The sequence below is a fragment of the Enhydra lutris genome, unplaced genomic scaffold (assembly GCF_002288905.1).
Source record: "Enhydra lutris kenyoni isolate GAN:26980312 unplaced genomic scaffold, ASM228890v2 scaffoldscaffold22, whole genome shotgun sequence".
Lineage (NCBI taxonomy): Eukaryota > Metazoa > Chordata > Mammalia > Carnivora > Mustelidae > Enhydra > Enhydra lutris.
The window spans coordinates 40,970,143-40,992,005 of NW_019154106.1; the positions used below are offsets into that span (position 1 = coordinate 40,970,143).

General features: G+C 50.6%; 1 protein-coding gene across 4 annotated transcripts in view; it reads left to right on the forward strand.

Moving 5' to 3' along the window:
- LOC111149763 (protein tyrosine phosphatase, non-receptor type 5) overlaps positions 1-21,863 on the forward strand; it is a 53,498-nt gene that overhangs the window by 8,430 nt on the left and 23,205 nt on the right. For 2 of the 4 annotated variants that reach the window (XM_022507020.1, XM_022507019.1), the window contains exons 1-3: positions 7,611-7,663; positions 10,347-10,610; positions 13,403-13,479. In XM_022507020.1, coding sequence (XP_022362728.1) covers positions 10,465-10,610; positions 13,403-13,479 — 223 coding nt within the window. In that variant the 5' untranslated portion in view covers positions 7,611-7,663; positions 10,347-10,464. Of the gene's footprint in view, positions 1-7,573; positions 7,664-10,346; positions 10,611-13,402; positions 13,480-21,863 lie in introns of those variants that run through there. The other 2 variants (XM_022507021.1, XM_022507022.1) reach the window with 2 other exon arrangements.

A 21,863-nucleotide genomic window follows, 5' to 3' on the forward strand; every position in this document is an offset into this window, starting at 1 on the left:
CTCCTTAATGCCCATCACCCAGTTACCCCATCCCCCCAACATCCCCTCCAGCAACCCTTCTTTTGTTTCCTAGAGTTTATTGTCTCTCGTGTTTGCCTCCCTGTCAATTTTCACCTTATTTTACTTTCCCTTCCTTTCCCCCGTGTTCACGGGAACACACCTGTGCATGTGTGTTAAATTCCACATATGAGTGAGATCATATAATTGTCTTTCATTGATTAACTTATTTTGCTTCACATAATACCCTCTAGTTCCATCCACCTCGTTACAAATGGCAAGATCTCATTCTTTCTGACGAATGCGTAATATTCTATTGTGTATATGTACCACGTCTGCTTTATCCACTCATCTGTCAATGGACAGCTGGGCTCTTTCCATATTTTGGCCATTTCTGACTCTGTGCACTAAGCTGGATGCTGGTTGAGGGCAGGCACTGGGTTTCGGGGCCAACAGAGCCTGACAGAAAAGAATCATATAAGAATATAAGATAACAGGCCTTGTCTCAAGATTGTGTTGGAGGCAAACTGGATTTAAAGAGACCGTGCAGGGGTTCCTGGGTGGCTCAGTCAGTTAAGCATCTGCTTTCAGCTCAGGTCATGATCTCAGGGTCCTGGGATCAAGTCCTGCATCAGGCTCCTTGCTCAGCAAGGAGCTTGCTTTTCCCTCTGCCTGCCATTCCCCCACTTGTATGTGCATGTGCTCTCTCGCTCTCTCTCACAAATAAATTTAAAAATCTTAAAAAAAAAAAAAAACCCAACCATGCAAAATAAATCTCACCCACCCTCTGTGCACTAAGATCTCTGTGCACATCAGAAGCCAATAAAAGAGACAGTGTAAATTATCTCTGACTACAGATGATAAATGGAGAATGAGACTCACCCCCAGTGAAGCAGAGACCCCCAGCCCTTCCCCAGAGGACCTAGCATCATGGGAAATGGCATCAATGAGTACAAAGTAGTACAGCTCAGCGAGCCAAGGAAGAGATCCAAGTCGATCAGGGAAGGCTGCCTGGAGGAGGTAAAGTTCCAAATGCTTTCAAAGAGGAGTCTAGTAAGGCAGGGAGTTACATAATCAGGGGGCAATTCACAGAGGGCCTTAACGCATGATCCAAAGCAGCCGGGATCTGTTCTCTTGTGACCTGTTCCTGAGTCTCATACGGCTGTTCTTCCCTTTCACTTCTGTTCACTCACTTCTTCCTTCTTTTTCTCCCACTTAGTCACTCCTTCCTGTCTTCTTTTCAAATCTGAGCGTACAGGAAAATGCTGGATGCACATTGTCTGGCTATCCATCCCCATTCCTCTGCACTGGGCTCCCCGTCATGGGCCTTATAGCAGGAGGTCCATCCTTTACCCCTTCTCAGCCTGGGCAGCTCACAGAAGCCCAGATTATGAACAAGAAAGCCAGGAAGCAGCCCCGGGTGGGGTGCAGTCTTTTGCCAGATTCCAAGTCACAAGTCAAAAGGTGGGAGAATAATTCAGCCAGAGGGACAGTAAGCATGCCCTGGGCTCACCACTAAGGCTTCCTAGAGGACGCATGGTGCCGAGGCAGAGGTCCCAAGGGCAGACCGGCCCAAAGCCACAGCTCAGAGAGGAGGAGCAGAGAGTCCTCTGCAGGAAGGAGGAACAGGAGAGACAAAGGCTGCAAATCAAAAATGAGCGTGGCTAGAAGGTGGGGCAGTGTTCATGGTGCAGGAGGATTCGGGGAATTCAGTGATGTCCCGTTTCCAGTTCTTTGACCCATCTTCCCAAGGGCTCTGGGTCTGATGGGGGAACCTGGCAACAGCCCAGGGCTCTCCAGGAGGGAGAAGAGCCACATCTGCTGGGGAGGCCCTGTGTTGTTCTCATTAGCTCCGGGAACACCTGACAGAGCCCAAGGAAAAAGGAAACAGACCTTTGGAGCTGACGGCTCTGCCTGGTCCAAAGAACAGGAGCACCTCCAGTGTGGGGCTGACTTCGAGGGAGCCAGGAAATGAAGCTTTGAGCCAGGTCAGCTGTCATCAGGAGGAAGCTGTCTGCCTCAGGTTGCCTGGTACCTTCTTTACTGCAGTCACTTCCACAGCCCATACCACAACCCTGTCGCAGGCAGCTCTTGCTCCTGCAGCCCAGAGGAAGAAACTGAGGTTCAGAGAGGTCCAGACACCGACCAGGGTTTCCACGGGGAGAAGGTGGCAAAGCACAGTGTTTCAACCAGGTCTCTCTGCCTCTAAATCCATCCTTTTCCCAGAGTGCTACAGTTGCATTGAGGTATGTGACCTCAGAATGGTCAGCTGTCATGTTTTGAGGGATTGTGCCCATAACTGAGGACCTCTGTTGACAACCTGCCCTGGGCCCCAGGTTTCCAGCTGTACAGTAGCATGAGGCATGGAGAAGACCGCCCATCCTTGGCTCAGGACCAGGTTGTGTCCTGTCTTTTCCATGGGTCACCTGAGCAGGACTAGAGTGACACTTAACCTGTGCTCTTGCCAAGCTCTAACCCTTCCAAGTGCCTATTAGCTCCTAGACTAAGTGAGCTTATGATGTCTTCTTTACAAGTTGTTGCAAGGGTCTAATTAGATAAGGCATTGGAAAGCATGGGGCATATCGGAGGCACGCAGCTGACAGTACATCTGAATACAGGAGGTCAGACCCTTTTAAATTTTGATTCCTGGCCCCATCTGTTGTTGTTTTTTTTTCTTTTTCCTTCCCATTCCATTTGATACTCTTGTCTCTCGTCGGACCCAACCAAGGTTTTCAAAGGTAGCTTCTGCCTTGCCTCTCCCAGTCTCTGCCTCTGACTCAGTTTGTCTGAGTCTTTCACCAAATCCTAAAGTGCCAGGGTCTTCCCAGCCTGGGCTGGCACTGCTTGGGCCAGGCCTTAGCACCAAAGGGTTAAATCAGAGGCAGAGTGTGGGGACTCAGGCCAGGACTAGACTTCATGATGGAGAGGCAGGAGCTAGAACCTTCCCTGGCTGCAGGGGGAGCAACCGTGGCTCTGAGCCCCAACTCTCCACTCTGTAAGCACACACAAGCCCTGTGAGAAGAGGTTTCATAAGCGTGAAGGGCAGAGCAGAGGCCAAAAGGGACCATTGTGGATGATCTAGAGCAAAGCAGAGGCACAGTAGTCCAGGCCAAGGGGTGGCATCAGGGACACCGAGGGCTGAAACTAGAGGCCCATAGACACCGGCCGCATGAAACTATTTGTGGTCAGTTTGTGTGTGTGACCAACATAGGCCAAGTCAGAATGCTCGTTGCATGTGGACTGGGGAGAGCTACAAGAGTGGACAAGGCCTTAGTCCTAGAAGTCCAAGAAGTCCAAGACAGAGACTCTGCCAGGGCCTTCGGTGAAGGGCCAGGTGCTGAGGCTGGGCCAGTGTCCGAGCCAGACAAGCAGCCCTGAGACGGAGTGTTATTACAACTGTCCGCCACTGTTGTGCGAGCTCACTCGTACATAGTGCACTCTGTGCCCTGAACTTCTCCATCATTCCTCTAGGAGCTGGATGTTTACTCATCCCTACAATGGGATGTTAAAGATGAGGAAACAGGCTCAGAGAGTTGGAGTAAAACTCCTGATCTCCTCCACGACTGGCAGCCTGACCCTCACATTTGTCAGTCAGTAAATGGTGGGACCATTTACACCATGGAAATCGGCAGGTGCCACTAATCAGGGTTTTTCCATTTTTTATTTATGTTTCTGAGAACCAGTTTACCGGCACATCATAAGACTCATTCTAGAGTCTCCATAGGCCTCATCTGTGTGGGGAAAGAAGAGCTATATTCACTGAGAAACAGGCAACACCTGACATATAAAATAATGTATGTGTACAAGACAAACAGCTAACGTTTTTAGTTTTTTGTTTGTTTTTTTTTTTAAGATTTTACTTATTTATTTGACAAGAGAGAGAGATCACAAATAGGCAGAGAGGCAGGCAGAGAGAGAGGGGGAAGCAGGCTCCCACTGAGCAGAGAGCCTGATGCGGGGCTTGATCCGAGGACCCTGAGATCATGACCTGAGCCAAAGGCAGAAGCTTAATCCACTGAGCCACCCAGGCACTCCAGGGTTGTTTTTTTGTTTTTTTGTTTTTTAAGATTTTATTTGAGAAAGCATATGTGCATGATCGAGGAGGTGGGCGGGGGGGGGGGGGGGGGGCTGACTTCCAGCAGAGCAGGGATCCCAGGGCCCTGGGATCATGACCTGAGCCAAAGGCAGACGCTTACTGACTGAGCCCCCCAAGCATCCCTCACTTAAGATCCTTAAGAATCCTTTGATGTCAGGGGCGCCTGGGTGGCTCAGTGGGTTAAAGCCTCTGCCTTCGGCTCAGGTCATGATCCCGGGGTCCTGGGATCGAGCCCCACATCGGGCTCTCTGCTCAGTGGGGAGCCTGCTTCCTCCTTTCTCTCTGCCTGCCTCTCCGCCTACTTGTGATCTCTGTCAGATAAATAAATAAAATCTTTAAAAAAAAAAAAAAGAATCCTTTGATGTCTAGATGATTTTTTCCATTTCACAGGTAAGGAAGCTGAGGCATAGAGAATCCAAGTATCTTATGCAAGACTGGGCAGCCACTGGGGGAATCCTTCGTTCATACTCAGGCTACCCAATCCCACAGCCTGTGCTTTTTGGTTTTTAATGAGCCATTTATTCATACTCAGTCTCTAACCTGCTTTTAATTGATCTTTCGAAGAAATACATCTTGAATCTATCTGCCAGGTGTCAGATCGAGTATAGGTATGGGAAACAGGAGGGTCCGTGCCAGAAGCTGCACACTTCGTGGTTTAAATAAAGCCTGGGCCTGGGGTTGAGGCAAACTGAGCTGGAAGCCTGGTTCTGCCACTTACCAACTGTGTGACCTTGAACAATGACTCAGTCCCTCCAAGTCCCAATCTCCGCATGTGTAGGAGGAGGAGGAGCACTGTGTTTAGTTGATGGGGTTACAGCGAGAGATGAAGGATGGAGAATGTGCCTAGCAGTTGGCATGGTCTCCAGCACACAGCGAGCACTCAATCCGGGGGGTGGCGGAGGGGGGGGTTGCGTGGGAATCCCAGTCCACAGGTTTGTGTACAGATGTTCCATGGGAGCTGGGGATACAGGCATCAATAGATCATTTCTGAACAGAGAGGTGAGAAAGGAAGAGGGGACATTGGAACAAGAGCTTAAAAGGGTCTTCAAGAGTTCTCCATGCTGGGAAGGGGAAAGGGGGCTTTTCCAGTGGAGGGAAAATTACATTCCAAGGTGTTACAGGTAGGAGTGGACATTAACCGAATGGAGATAGCAGTAGACCCTCACAAGAGATGTGATCGTGCCTTCACGTTTGTGAGGGTCTGTTTTCTCCTTGTACACTGGACTCTGTACCTGGGTCTCAGGAGGTGTTGAGAGAGGGATCGGAATGAGTGTTTTCAGAGTGTTGGAACACAGGGTTGAACCAGATGACATATGAACGCTGAAATCCTGCTCTTGGATTGATCTTTCTGGGGGCTTACCATACAAATAGGACTATCCGCAACAGATACTAATCATCAGAAGTGAACATGGCCTCTGTCAGTGACTGGCTAGGGTGGGATCCTCTCCATGGACCAAAGCCTTGGCTCCCTGCTGCTGGGAGCGCCCTCTGCTGGTTCCCTGCCCCTCCACCACCACCCGCCCCCCCCCCGCCTCATTAAATCCATCCACAGCCCTGAAGTTGAGGCTTGACCTTAAGGAAAAGGCCCTTAAAATTCATTAAGTTCAAGTCCCTTGATTTTAGCTGGTGCTACTGAGATTCAGACTAGAGGAAAGGACCGGCCCGAATTCACAGGGTGGCCTTGGACAAGAGTCCTGGGCTGCTGGCCAGAGAGTATGTTTGTTGCTCCGGGATTGGAACGCAGCTGCCATCATAGACACCCCCACCCAAACCAGTGTCCCAAGGAGGACACTCTGGGCTGATTACTCACGTGGAGGAACCTGAGACCATCGTCCAGGGCAGGATTTCCAGTCATTCCTGGCCTGGGGAGGGCACAAAAAGCAAATGGCCCTACAGCAAGGAGCTCCTTTGAGGTCCTGGGCAGGAAGACAGGCATGCCAGAGTCCACCTCTGGCTCCTTCACTCATCTGCCCACTGCGGGAGCCTGGCAGAGTCTCTTCACCCCCAAGCCTTAGTTTCTTCATCTGTGAAATGGGATGCAGCCTAATAGACCTACAGTGAGGAATTTTTAAAAAGAACTATTACAGCACAGCTGCTGTAGTCTGCTGATTCCTTCATGTTCACTCTCTTCCTACCTTCAGAGCACTGTTTTCAACCATGGTGGAAAGCCAGAAGAGAAGAGAGCTTAGGAACATGGGCAGTGAGGGGCAGATCTGTCATTACTAGCTGTATGGCCTGGGGCAGGTCACTTCACGTTTCTGAATCTCCATCTTTTCATCTAGAAACCACAGGAAATTAAACTATGTTCTTCCTAGGGCTGTTTGAAGAATGAAGGTCTGTTTCACCTTGGGAGAGAGGGGAAGGAGATGGAAAACAAGACATAAGAGTATCACAAATGAGCATCTCCATCAGCGTCCCTGTCCCACATCGTGTTCCCTTTTTCACTCTCCCCTTGTCAGACTGAATTTCTTCCCATCTCTTGAACGTGCCCTGCTTTCTCTTAACTCCAGGCCCATTCACATGCCCTCCTTCTGCCTGGAAGGGCCCACCTGCCCCTGTCTTTCCGTAGCTGCTGACCCCAGCTCCTCTTTCACGCCACACCATAGATTCCTTCCCTGGAAGTTTCCTGACTTCTCTGCCTCATTAGGGACCTCACTGGTGTCCCCACAGTACCCTGAGCGTCTCCATCAGACTGGCCTTTTGCTGTCCTGCATTCATTCCCCCACAAGGCCGTGAACTAGAGTTCATATGGTGGCCTGCACATAGGAGCTGTTCAGTAAACACTAGTCGAGCAAACGAACGTTCCAATCCTGGATCTGATTCACATGGAAAATGGGAAACTTTGTGTGGCATGAGCCCCTCTGCAGACTGGGCCTCTCCAGGATCTTTCCACCTTCTCTTCCACTGGGTTTCTGCCACACCCATGCCCTGGTTTCCCACCAACGGAGCAGGATGGAGAAGTCATCATTTATCTGGGCACATCCCAAGCGGGGAACACTCAGACCCTGTGTTTGGGAACCCGAACACTCCAAGTTTGCAGTCTGCTTTGACATGAGGACAGATGGCCGGACAGTGGACAGCTGGGCAGGGAGGGTAGGCAGCTTGGCAAGATGGAAATAGCAGTGAACTAAGCATTGGGAGCTTGGGGCTCAGAGCCTGTCTGTTCCCCAGCTTCGCTGCGCACATCATCCTGAGTTCTCTGGTAACCAGCAACAGAAACTGACTGAGTCATTCAGGCAGAAAGGTCTAACACGGAATAACACAGGATAGACCTCTGGTCTCGGGCCTTCCGTGTGGCAGCGGACAAGCAGGGCACCTGGGGAAAAAGAGAATTAACTCCCCAAGGAAATTTGGATTTTCATTAACTATCTGAAAACCGCTGTCCATGCTGTGTGATGTGAGGCAAGGCACCTGACCTCTCTTTCCTGAGTCCCCCATCTGAGTGTTCTAAAGTTGGCCTCTCTCCATTCGCATCTCCAGTGTGCTTTTTGCTGAGAAGCTTCCGGCCCTGGCCCCCGATGGCGCCTTTCCCCATCTGGACACTTTGGGAATGAATTATGAAGAAGCCAGGTGAGTGGTGTGTGTGGGTGTCCCTGCCGCTCACCGCATTGAGGAGGGCAAGCCCTCTCCCTGTGCATGTGTGGGGACACATGACTCATTTGCATGAAGTAGTCAGCTTCATCCTTTGTCTTCCATGAAACCAGCATGTCCTTGGCCCCTGCCTGCTGAACACGCGGGTGAAAATCGAGACCACATTATGGGCCTCTTTCTGGTCATGGCCTGGCCATCTTATCCAGGCTGGGAGGTTCCCAGCTAGAGTCTGTCCTCCCATAGCCCCCCAGAGCCACGACCTCTAAGACCCTGAGACTTGACCTCTAACGTGTACAACAGCAGGCTTACGTCCTGAACAGTTGGGATGCCGAGGTGGCTGTGGGGGCAGGGATGCTCTCAAGGGACTGGAAACCTGATGGGGGAGGCAGTTGTCTAAACAGCCTAACTACAGCAACAGAACAAAGCAAGAGGCAGAGAGAAGTAGTGAGCCAGGAGTGTGGGGAGCCCGGGGTTGGGAGAGCTTGGTTCTCCCCAGGAGATCACGGAGGGCTCCATGGAAGAGGAAATGTTGAGGATGAGTAAGATCTGGCAGGAGGGAGAAAGGAAATTTCAGGTTGAGGTAGCAGCATGAACAAGACCTAGAAATAGAGGAGCATACATGTTTGATTAAGGGAATAGTGATGTTTGGTAGGGCAGAAGGAGCTCCATGGTGACAGTGGGGAGATGTCTCAGGGGCTCAGAGCCCCAGGAGTGTGAAGCCCAAGGTAGAGGACATGTCAGCCTGGGGTTGGGTCAGGAGGTTGCTGGGGGCTCAGGCTCACACCCAGAAATAAGGCTTCAGCATCCTAGCCCCTCCTAGCCCCTCCTAGCCCCTCACCTGCCCAGGAAGAGGGCACAGGCTCCTTGGCCTCCCTCCCAAAACCTTTAACCAATTCTCTATACTAGTCCTGGGCAAAACTGGCATCACCTCCTCACAGCACCCACCTGTCCCCCTCCCCAACCCTCCAGGGAGAGGTGAGGTGCTCCCAGCCTATCCCAGATGGGGCTCTGCTAGAATGCTGAGTCACCCAGCCTGCAGCCTGTACCTGTCCTCTGACACCCTCCCTCACCCAACACTAGCCATGAGTTCTGGAAAGATGAGGCAGACTGGTCCAGGCCCAGTGTCCAGCGACCAGCAATGGTGGAAAAGCTGCAGGGTCCACCTTACCTTCACACACACACACACACACACACACACACACACACGCATGCATGTCTGTGAACAAGTGATAGAGATGCCATTCAGGCTGCGAGGGGTCTGACCACCGTATTTGATAGATGAGGCTTCAGGGGCCCGGGGTGAGAAAAGATTACCCAGTCATGAGAATGCTGGGGGCAGAGTTTAAAGGAGAGGTTGGTTGGTTGCAGCTCTGTTCATAATAGCCAGAAGGTGGAAGCAACCTAGACATCCATGGCTTGATGAATGGATAAAACGTAGTCTATCCACCCAGCCAAGTGCTGTCGAGCCATAAAAAGGAATGGAGCACTGATGTGTGCTCCAACCCGGATGCACCTAGAAAACATGCTGAAGTGAAAGAAGCCAGACACAAAGACCACATGGCATATGATTCCGTTTCTATGAAATATCCAGAACTGGCTAATCTATGTGGACAGGAAGCAGATGAATGACTGCCAGAGGCTAGGGGAGGGGACAGTGAGCAGGGGCTCCCTCATGGGTCCAAGGCCTCCTTTTGGGTTAATAAAAGTGCTCTGGAACCTGAGAGTGGGAGCAGTGGTGCCACGTTGTGAATGTTTTGAATACCGTAAGATTTTGCACTCTCATGATGGTTAAAATAGTGGATTTTTCTCTTCGGTGAATTTTACCACAATTTAGGAAAAGGAGTAGTCTAGGGACCAGATCCCATGCCACTGGCCAGGTCTAGTGTCCATTCCTCAAACACATGCTACTGGCCTCCCCTTCCTATAATAGACCTCACCCACCCAGGCTACGGGTGAGGGGCCTGTGCCACCCTAGTTCAAGGCAAGCCCCATGGTCAAGTGGAAGAAAGCTACCCCACTGGGGAAGGCAGGATTCCTGGCAGTGAGGCCTAGCCCCCATCGCTTCCCACCCACTGACCAGCCTGCTCCCCCACTTGGCACCAAATATTCCATACATCTCGGATCTCTCCATTGTTCTCGCTGTCTGCCCTGTGAAGGAGGGTCTTTCCCTTGTGACCCCTTATCCATCTAGAAACATCCTTTAAGAACCAGCTTTTATCTTCCCCTTGCAGAAGACCCCCCCCATACCCTGCCCACTCACCACAATCTGAGCTGAGCACCCCAAGGTATTGCATGAAGACGTCGATTAAAGCAGGTGCGGGAGCAACCTTGTGTGTGTGCACGCGTATGTGTGTGCGTGTGGGCACGCAAATGTGTGTGTGCACACGCGCCTTCCTTAGACAACTGGGAGCCGTGCAGGGAGGGGCCTGGCTGGTTCGTCACTGTATTCCTAGGACAGCTCCGGGGCCTTGCTCACAAACGCTTGTTGAATGAGGCAGTGGCTTTGGGAGGGTTCTGTCCCCGCCCAGATAGTCTCCGTCAGTGAGGGAGGGACAGGCTGGGTGATCTCCAAGTCTTCTCATCTCTGGGGTTCTCTGGTTCTAAGAGCAGCAGTGAGGGGCCAGCCCAGCAAGTTGCTGCATTTTCTGCTCCCGTCGCCCAGCTCCTAGGAATCGAGGAGAAGGAGGGAGCCTGCAGGAGTCGTCTGCAAACAGCTATTTCTGCTCTTGGCGGGGAGGAGAGAGTGGTGTCCAGAGACTGGGCTTCTCCATCCAGCCTGAATGGACCATCTCTTCTCTTCGGAGATCTCATCAAAGACCTTCCCTGAACAGCCCAGCCATGCAGATTCGGGCTCGGGTTGCCTGGAGTCCTTCAACTACAAGGCCGAGCGGCGGGATCTTGCTCCATTTTCCTCTACAGATGAGAGGTGCTACTCTTTCTGCTTTTCTGATTATGAAATTAGTCATTTTCTAGGAAGCTTATTTATAGAGTCCACCGCACACATGCGGTGCTGAGCTATTCTGAACACGGCTTGGGGCCTGGGAGGCTTAAGGTGTGAAAGCAGCTGTGAGTCACACATGGGTCCCCTTCCAGAGGTATCTGGATACCTTGGTCACCTTTCTGCACCCAGCCAGGAGCCAGCCTTCATGGGCTGCCCTCCAGCCGGGCTGTTCTTTATGATAGAAAAAGCCCAGCGTCCCAGTCCCCATGGCCACCAGCTCAATATGGTGCCTGGAGCAGGGCAGACCTCCATTCTGTGCCTCTCCACCTTTCCTCTTCTCCTAAAAGAGGGGCCTTCCAGATATGTGATTCTGTGCCTGCCCCAGACAACAGCTGTGGAGGAGGGCTCCAGGGGGCTTCACAAAGACCTGCCCGCAGGGCAGCTCAGAGAGCGGCCATGTTTGAGGTTCCTGATGTTTCTTTCAAGAAGGTCAGGACAACATTAACGGATTGAATGAGTATTTATTTGTTTATTCATTTATTTAACACCTACTTTGAGCCAGGCACTGTGTAAGGCTTTGAAGGCACAGTGGTGAATAAAACAGAAATGGAGCTTGTAGTCTAATGTTAATCAAGCAATGGCATACATGAAAATGAAACTTCAAACTGTGTCCAGTGCTCTGAGTAAAAAGTACTAGGAAGTAGAGCTGGAGGGGCTCTCTAGGCAGAGAGAAAAGCATGTGCAGGGGCACTGTGGAGAAAAGAGCCTGTCCATTGCAGCTAGGGTGCTGAGCACAGAGGGAAAGGGGGTATGAAATAAGATTGGAGGGATATACCAGGTCAAATCATGCAAGACCTAGTAAAGCATGTTAAGGCATTTCTGTCTTTGTTCTAAGTGCAGTAGGATGCCACTTAAAGTATTTTGTACTTAAAGTATTTTTTTAAAGAAAGTTATTTGATAAACGGTGAGTTTTTGAAACCATCATCTCTAGCTCAGGCCTGTCCCATCCAGTTGTGCAAGTTGTAAACTGCACAACCTATGAAGCCATATGTGTTAGAACCAGATGGAGAATGTTTTAGGGGCCAGCCTGAGTGAATGCCAGAGAGCAGTTAAAAGACTGCCAGAATAATCTAGGCAGGAGAGGCTGGTGTGGACCAAGATGTAGGTGGTGGAAAGGGAGAAAAGTGGAAGGATTCAGGAGACATTTAAAGGGCCTTGAAGATAGCAGCCTTCTCTCTGCAAGAGCTGGGCTCCAGGGTTTGGGATCCTCAGAGCCCCTGCCAGTTGGCGTGAGGAAAAGATAAAATAATGCAATGCCAGTTGAGAGCAGAAGATGTCAGGATATAAAGAGTCACCCTTAACCCTGCTTGTCTATCCTTAATTGTTTCAGGTCTGCAGCTGGGCCTAACAGGGCCTCAGGACCAGTCTGAGAGGCAGGATGGCAGAAATAGTGGGTTGACCTACCCAATAGGTAGTTGACCTCTTAGACTTCGTGGAAGTATTACGCTGGCAGTGCTGTATTCAAGTTTCTTTGGGTTACTAATTTCAGAGATCAGATCCCACTGGCGTAAGCTAAAATGTTGGAATTTATTGGCAGGATCCTGGGACATCTCATGGTTTTGATAGACAGACTCAAGACTCAGGATGGGCAGGAATGAAGCAGTCCCAAGGACCATAGCAGCAGATATTTTTGGACTTTCTCTCCAGGACACTGTGGCTACCATGATTTAGAGCCAGCATCCACAGACTGCAGGCCCTCCAGAATGCATTTGAAAAGTATAGGGGAGAGGATCTGCTTGCCGTGGCCTGGTTGGTGTGTCTAGCCCTTGATCGGTCAGCTTGTGCCAGGAGTTAGAACATGAAGGGCAGGCAGGGCCACTGGAACCCACATTTGCACATCAGATCATTTCCAAAGTAGGGGAACCCCTGTGAGCTACCCAGTTTCTCCCACGGTGTGTCTATTCTGCTGACACTTCCTGGGTTCTGGCTGATCTCCAGCAACCTTTTTCCAGCTTTGTGGTAAAGGAGAAAAGCTAGACCCTGTTACAGTCCTGGAAGGTGCCCTGATTGTCTAGAAAGGGGGTTTTCTGATGTCAGAAAGAAATAGAACATTTAGAATACACACACACAAATATATATATATATATATATATATATATATATATATATATATACCCACATTTTCTAACTATTTCTGGAAAAGAGTTTTGCAGGCCACTTTCTACTGCCCGAAGCACAAGGTACTTGCAGGCCTCAAGGAGCTGGGCACAGACTGTGTGTGACCCAGACCTCTCTTCTTGCTCACCTATGATTCAAACCCTCCGGAAGTAGGAGGCAGAATAACACAACAATGAGCGCGCCTGGAGTCCTAGACTGTAATTTCATACCCAGCTCTGCCCTAATGAGCTGTGTGACCTTAGGCAAGTTACTTAACTCCTCTGAGCCTGTTGATTGATCCCTGATCCGTGGGGTCACTGTGAAGACTTAATGTGATAAAGTGTGTAAGTGCTTTGCACATAGTAAGCCCTCCCTCCATGGCAGAGGGGATGATGGTGATGACAGGGTGGTTATTGCATGGGGAAAACCCTTGCAGGATCCTGCTCCTGCCTCTGCAACTTGACCTTCCTGTAGGTTGGTCCTTCTCCTCGCCCCCTCCCCCCACCATGGGGTAGGGTTATTCCAAGGGACACAGTGTGAACAAGAAGACTTTTTATCCTTCTTCAGCGTTCTTCCTTGATCCCTGCTGCCCAGTGTCATCTGGCATTTTTCATCTGCAGGAGCGAGAGAGAGAAGCCCCCAGCCGATGACTCCGAGGGAGGGGCCCTGGACATGTGCTGCAGCGAGAGGCTGCCGGGTGAGTCTGCCGGGCACCCAGGGTCCCCAGAGTTCCCCGTGCACAGAGAGAGCCCAGATGGCGCCAGCCGAAGTCGAGCCCGCTTAGCTGTGAACTTGCTCCGGAGGGGTGACTTGGCTGCTCACAGGGTCTCCATTTAAATGAGGATTTGTTTTTCTAATCCGTGATGTCTTTCATCATCTTTCATGACCTGTTGTCATTTGAAGCTGCTCTGGGCTCCCACGGAGGGAAGAGCGGGCAGCTGGGGGCGTGCTGGGAGGGTAGAGAGAGGGTTGAGGAGCTGGGGAATCCGGTGATGCTGGGGCCCTGGCCGCCACCAGCAGTGTGTTGGGCAGACTTCAAGAGGTAAGGCAGAAAAAAAAAAAAAGGAGGTAAGGCAAGGGGACATGGACAACCCGAATGTGGCATGAACCAAGGGTGGGTGGGCGATGAGGAGAAAGTGCCTGGCCTTTTGAAAACCTGGGCTGTGAGGGTCTGATGGGACTGCTTGAGGCTGATTGGTCGCACTCATGGGGAGCCTGGCTGGCTGTCAGTCACCACAGAGATGTTACCGTTCTGCCCCTGCCCCTGGGGTGGCAGCGTGTCCCAGCTGTAGACCAGGTACCCTGCTCATGGAGGAATAAAGGAAAGGAGGCTAGGAGACGTTTTTAGTATTCATTCTCTTTTCATAAAACTTTTTTTCTTATAACAAATATTCACTGCAGAACGATAGATATAAGACAAGTGAAAAAAATTGCCGTGATCCCATGACACAATATTCCTTTCCCTCTTCCCTTCCAATCCTTTTGGTTCAGAAACAGCCTTCTGAATGCTGACTTTAAAGTCCCAAGGTTAGCTTGTCAGAAACCTCATGACTGGCAAGGAAGCTTCTAGTGGCGTTTTCAGTGACACTCTTTAAGACAGACATTGAAAACAAGTAGGTGTGACTCTAAAGCGATGACTCTTTAAAATAAGTGGTTGTGTTGCTCCCACCGTGAGCCAGGGCTCCAGCTGCTGATGAAGCTTCCTCCAGCCTCCAGGTAGGGATGGAGCCCTTCGGTGCAGTTCACGCCGTATCCAGTAGGGGGTACCATTGCTCAAAAACGCTTTGGAAGGCCTGTCTAGCTGGTCTAGGATGGGTGTCATCTTTCAGGTGCCTGGTGGGGACGGGGAAACAGCTAGCTTCAAGAACAGAATTCTCCAAAGGGATGTGAGAGCGGTCTGTGAATACATGAAAGGCTGTCCTGTGGAGAGGGCAGCAGATTTGTCCTGTGTCTCTTAAGAGTCTGGCATAAACCTGATACATAGAAATTAAAAAGAGGACTGTTGGCGCGAGGGATCCAGCACTTACTTTCTTTCTTTTTTTAAGATTTTGTTTGTTTATTTATTTATATCTTTTTTTCCCTTTGGTTGGCTTGGACGCAACCACTTATTTTGACATAGAGAGAGGGAGCATGAACGGGGTGCGGGGAGCAGACTCCCACTTAGCAGGGAGCCCGACAAACGCAGGGGCTCCACCCCAAGACCTTGGGATCATGCCCTGAGCCAAAGGCAGATGCTTAACTGACTGAGCCACCCAGGAGCCCCCGAAACCTTCTTTCTGAATCTGAAAGTGGTCCAGTCATGGAACTGGATAATTCAAGAGGAAGAAAAGAAGTGTTCCATCACTGGAGGCATTCAAATATTATCTGGATAGACAGTAGAGAGGAAATTTCCACAATGGGTGGGAGGTCAAGATGACATCAAAAGTCCCTTTCAACTATTAAACGTTCCGTGATTCAGATATGAGTCATAGAATTCAGAGATGATTCTATGACCGGGGATGGCCCAGTGGCTAGAAAAAACCCACGGGAAATAGGACATGATGTATAGGAGTGCGGGGAGTAGCACAGTGTGAAGGAAAGAGCACTGGCTTTGGCATCGGAGTCTGGCTTATAGGCTCTGTGTTTATGGACAGGTCGCTTACCCCTGCTGGGCCTCTAATCCTTATCTGTAAATGGAAACAACAGCAATATGAGTATTTATCCTTACAAGGATTGGATATAATTACAAAGACATTCATTCCACAAACACTTTTTGAGTCCCCACTACATATTGGGTATTATACTAGGTGCTAGGAATCTAGTGGTAAATAAAACAGATGTCCTCCCTGCCCTGCTTTGAGCTGCTTCTGAAAAAATGGCATGGAACCACAAGGAGAGAGACTACAGTAATAATAGATGAAATTTCAACCCTCCCTGAAAACCAGCAACCAGCTTAGAATGGAAGAGGAATATTGGTTATCTCCAGTGGGGGGCAAACACGTTGCCTTCGTTGTGCTTGGCACTGTTCTGAATACTCACATGTACATCTCACAGACTCCTGTTGAGATCATTTCCGGTCCCCATCTTCTAAATGAGAGGACTGAGGCCCAGGGATGTGAGGGAGTCTGTCCAAGGTCACTTCACTGGTGTTTGGTAGAGTGAGGACTCAGTCCATGCCGTCTCTTTCCAGAGCCCATGCTCCTGGTCACTTCCCCATTCTGCCTCCATTGTCGCCATGGAGCCACCATCAGTTTCTGGCACTGTGTGAACAGAGACAAGAAGCGCTAAGGTGTGTCTGCCCCAGGGAGGAGTCTGGAGGAGATGGGCAATGTCACCCTGCCTGTCTCCATCTGTGTCCTTCCTCCGAAAAGCCCTGCCTGCTAGAGGTTAGGCAAGTTAGACGCCCCACTGGACTCCCATGTACGATGCCATTGCAATGTGATCTTGTAATCATGTTTTGTCTGTTTCATCCGTGGGACTGCGAGTTCTTTGAAAGCAAGTGCCTATTTTGTCCTGCATATCCAGGGGAGTCTTTCACTCATTTCTTCACTCCCTGGATGACTGTTCATGGAGGGAATCCCCACGCAGGACACTTGTGCAAGCACTGAAGATTCAGCAGTGAACCGAACTGAGAAAATGTCCACCCTCACAGGGCAGTGTGGTGCACTGATAAAGAGCAGGGACTCTGGACCTGGGCTTGGTTCCATCATTTACCCCTGGGAGTGATCATGGGCAAGCGACTTAACCTTTCTGTGCCTCCCAGTTACAAGAGACAAGCATGAATACTATTTACAACCACGTAGAGTTGTTGGAGGAGCACATGGATGAATGGAAAGCTCAGAACGGTCCCTGGAGTTTGATCCTTGGGCATTTGCTTTGTAGAGAAAGCTAGATAATGAATAAATAAGTAAAATGTTTAGGATGGTAGTTGGGGTATGTGCTGTGGAGGAAATTAAAGCCGAGGAGGGATGAGAAAGGACTGGGGGGTGGTTTCGTATTGTAAATAGGGCGGTTTTAGAAGCTGGTAAGGACACTTCCATAAATTCTCAACAGGCAGAAACACCGATCTGAGGAGCAACTTAGACATAAAAGGGGGTATAAAGGCTGAGAGAATTGGGGAGCAGGACCTTTAGAATGAGCCCAAGGGCACTGCAAGCAGTTGCATAAGGATGGTGTAAAAATACAGCCATCAAGTCATGTCTTCCCCTCCCAGCTGTCTTCCCGCCAGGCGAGACGAGGTGGAGTGAGGGCTAGCCTTGTCTGAGTGACTCATGCATTCCCACACGCACTGCTGGGCAGGGGCGGCGTGGCCAGCACACCCGGCCGTGGTCACCTGGGCCTGAACCAGCACATCTAGTCGTGTAGACCTCCCAGCCTGAGATATCTGGGTGAAAACCACCTCCAGCAGCCAACAGCCCCCGGGGGGCCCTCCAACTCCAGGGGACAGGTGTGCTCACTCGTATCCCAGGGCGCCGCCCGCCTGAGCTCACACGCTCATCTCCATTCTCACTTGTCCCAGCCCCGTGCGCACATATGCACATGCACAGACCCACACACCTAGCTACCCAGGCACATGCCCTGTCTCTCTCTGCCTCATGCAGCCCCACGGGTGCACACCCACTTGAAGCCCATGCACCTGCGAGCCTCCTTCCGCTTGCGTGCTCTGCATCTCTTTGCTCTATGGTGCCATCTTCCAGGCGCATCCGCCTTCTCCATCATTCGGGCTTTAGGTCTCTTTCTCTTCCGCAGCCAGGCCCCTTCTCACGTACACATACACACCAGCGAGCACACTCCTTCCCTCCCATTCTCTATCCTTTCCCCAGGCCATCAGAAGCATGCAGTCTCCATGCACCCCAATCTGTGCTCACGCACAGATACATTTTCCTTCTTCCTCGTGCACTCGCCCTCGTGCACAGGGTCACTCTCCTTTTCTTCTCTTTCACTCCCCAGTGCTTGCTCATTTCCTTGCTCGCAGTCACCCAAACACATTTATACATTCAAACTCACACTCCCCCTGCCTCTGGGTGTAGGTGTTCATACTTGCAAGAAACCAGGCAACCCTGCTGATGCTGTGGCCTCCGCTCCCTCCCCAGCCAGCACCACTGCAGGCCCAGCCTGGAAGCAGCAGCTTTCTTTGGGGTACGGGTCAGAGGAAGGAGGTAGACAAGGCCCCAGGAGGTGCTGGGAATGGATGGCATGACGTCATCAGTGTCACTCCCACGGTCTCCAGTGGGCAGGCTCACAGGCTGGCCCACACCTAACGTGGGCAGGGACCAAGGCCAGGCTGCGAACGATGATGATGTGTCGTCATCATCGCATCGTCATGGCCCTGGTGACGTGCCACCCTCTGCTGAGTCCTGCACTGCGAGGGCCCTTGTGTGCATGCCTGCAGGCACGTCAGTCTGTGGGTCCACATGTGCTCCTCATCCCACCCCAGTTTCTGCCCCTTGGCACCCCTCAAATCTCAAGGTACCCCAGCAGAAGGCCGGGTCCACCCTCAGAAGGGTGTACCTGTACCCATGCAGGCTCTGGGACATTTGGGAAGGGAGCTCTAGAATCCCAGTCATCAGAGCGTGTCCTGAAAAGTAGAGCGTGGGCATAACTCCTGGTCCTGTGGACTCCTTGCCCCGGAGGGAGTCGCGTGGCCAGAGGAGAAGGAGCTTGGTGCTGGGGTAAGGACAACTCGAGTCTTAGGGACAGGTGCTCCTGCAGCATCCTCCAGCCAACAGCCGTCTGCAGCCGCGAGGGTCACCACCACGCTGAGATGTAAGTGCATCGTGATTGGCCAGCTCTGTGCAAGGTTGTAAGCAGCTACTGAAGGCCTGAGGAGGCCATTGCCCATTTGGTAGGAGCAACTGGCCTCCTGGTGACTCCCCTACTCACTCCCACCTAAGTCCCAGCACCTTCAAATCTCCCCTCTGCCCAGCCCTAGGTTCTAAATCATCATGGTTATCAAGCTGACCCTCTTTTGAGGGGGACAAGGTCTAGGTCTCAGCAAGACACCATTGACCATCCTGGGTGGCCTTTTATGAAGTAAAGGGGATGCCATTTTTTAAAGATTTTATTTATTTATTTGTCAGAAAGAGAGAGAGCGTGTGCACAAGCAGGAGGAGTGCGGCAGAAGAAGCAGCAGACAGAGGGAGAGGCAGGCTCCCCCTTGAGCAGGAAGCCCGACGCGGGACTCGATCCCAGGACCCTGGGATCATGACCTGAGCCAAAAGCAGATTCTTAACCGACTGAGCCACCCAGGTGTCCCAAGGGGATGCATTACTGAGGAAGTCTTTGTTACCCTAATCTCACAGGGACTAATCCTGGCCATGACAGAGGGTCACATCACAGCTTCCCTAGCTGTCCCTTCGTGACATAGACAAGATCTTGGGCCAGAAGCCAGCAAGGGCCAATTGAAAAGTGCTTTTATCAATTTGACAAACTTTTATTGAGCAGCCACTCTGTGCCCACAGGTGGGCCAGGCTATGGTGACACAGGGAAGAGCAGGACAGACCCTGGAGCCTGCTCTCAGGGAGGCCAGAGCACCAGCAAAGGGTGCACCCCTAATCAGCCTTATCTTAGGGGCAGTCAGGGAAGACTTCCTGGAAGAAATGGCCTTTCACCTGTGATGTGAAGGATGAGTAGGGCTCTGGTTCATCTTTAGGAACCAGCTACCAAAGCATTTTAAGGAATAGGTTAACCTCCTAATGGACTTTGTCCCCCATCTACAACCCTCATTCTCACAAAGACTCTGGTCTGGGTCTGGTACCTAGCTCTGGTTCAGACTGGTCTCGGAGCAAGTGCAGGAGCCAAGATAGACACGGCCTGGATATAGTTGTATTGTTGAGGGGTCCCTTGTCCCTGTTGACACTGAGCAGCTTAGGTTCTGTTGACTTCTCTTTCTTTGTATCATTGGAGTTCTGTTTTCATTCAAAACTTCCAATGCATTTAGGAAAGTTTATTGCAGCTAGCAGTGTAGTGAAGTGTCTTTGTCTTGAGTCTTCAGAGTGGAAATTAAAGAAAAACGAAACACCATTTGGATGTGCTAAGAACCCTAATTGGAGAGCATTCTGTAATGATATCTTTGTATTGAGAAGTACCAACCCAGGTACCCACCCATCAGTGATGCTAGAGATTAACTCTTCTCAGATACTAGGATAGATATGGAGGGATGAACCCATTTAGCTGAGTCTTGGGATGCTGTGAGGAGGCAGACTGATCTGGGTTCAAATCCCATCTCTGCCACAGATCAGCAGCATGACCTCGGGTAACTTATCTGAGTGCTCTGAGTTCCACCTTCTTCACTCTAAAATGAGGTGGTACCATGATAAGATCTTTACAGAGATTTTGTGAGGATTAAATGAGTTGATGCAAGCTAAGTGCTTCTTCCACAATGCTCCATACATGCTAGCTAGCAGTGACGGTGAGGATCACTCCAGCATATGGAGTGTGAACAGAAAAGCCTTCAAATATTCCCAAGGGCCCAGGCATCAAGTTGCAACCCAGTCCTTCAGCAGTGGGGTGGAGGGGATAGTTTTGTGGATGTTTCCTGATGCCCTGCCACAGACCTGGCACCTCATAGAACCAGCACAGACACAGGCAGGAGTGTTGTCTACATGCTGAGTCAGGCAGCGGAACGGGAAGAGGGTTACTCATTTTCCTTCATCAGGGTAGAAATGGTTCTGATATTCACCAGGGTGGAAATGGTCCTGATATTCACCAGGATGGAAATGGTTCTGATATTCTAGGGAGTTACCTGGAGTGTGATGTGACCAAAGAGTCTTCACAACGGGAAGAAAGGCTGTCTACCTCGACACAGGTTGATGCTAAAGGTCTTTCAGACAAATGGACATCTGGTATATCCCTAAGATATGCAGTGGCAGACACTGTCCCCTTTCACATTGCCTGGCCCAGGGACCCTCCAAAAAAATCTCATCTTGGGGTGCCTCGGTGGCTCAGTCAGTTAAGTGTCCAGTTCTTATTTTCGGCTAGGGTCATGATCTCAGGATTACGGACCCAAGCCCCACATTGAGCTGCTGGACACAGTGTCTGCTTGTGATTCTCTCTCCTCTGCCTCTGTCCCTCCCCGCCCCTGCTCTTGCTCCCTCTCAAAATAAATAAATGAATACGTTTTTAAAAAAGAATATTTCAGCCACTAAAACAAAAATCTCATCTTCCCATTTGAGCTCATTTCTTCCTTTCAAGTCCCAACGTCTTCTTTTAGTCAATCTGTTCACTACCTAATAGTCTTAAAACTTAGGGAGTGAAAACAGCAGCCTCTTATTTGCTCATGATTCAGAGGGTCCTGGAAGTCTCTACTGGGAGTTTCTTCTGCTTGTGTGGCTTCAGCTGAGGTCACTCACTTAGCTGTATTCACCTGGTGCTGGGCTGGGATAGGAGGCCCAAGAAAGCTTTTCTTACATGTGTGGTGGCAGAGGGTGGACACCACAGGGGGTGGGGGTGGGGGTGGGGAGGAGGAATCATTAGAGCACCTTGGAGGCTGCCTGCCATGCTGCTGAAAAGTTGAATCCTTGAAATCCAGAGAGACATATTCTAAGGATACATCTATACACAGAATGATTTATGAGGGAAAAAAATCCACCCACAAAGGAAGAAAAAATACCAGAAAATATGTCAAAAGGAAACCAGTGTCTTTCTCAGCGTGGTAGGATTATGGATGACTTGAGTTTCCTTTTTGCTTTTATGAGGGCTTTTTTCCCTCATATTTTCCAAAACCATTTAAAAAACGATTAGCCATCCTAAAATATTAATCAGTCCTTGCCAGGTAAGAGTGGTAGTTGGGGGTAATGGAGGCCTTCTGGGGTCAGTCGCATTCCTTCAGATTGGGTGGCCCATCCTGGCAGACCCGGAATTTCAGGGTCACCCAACCCCCAGGATCTTCATGGGGTTAGTTAGTCCTCTGAGGGCGCCTGTGGAGACAGTTACCAAACCCTGGAATCCCCTTCACTCCCTGGAGAAAGCCAACACAATGACTCAGATATCATGTTGGTGAAGTTGCTCAGAAAAGAGAAGATTCGGGTGGGGGTGGGGGGTTCTCCTTGGCAGTTGGCTCTCTCTGCTTCAGCCAAGACGATGAGCCTTTCCCCCTACAGG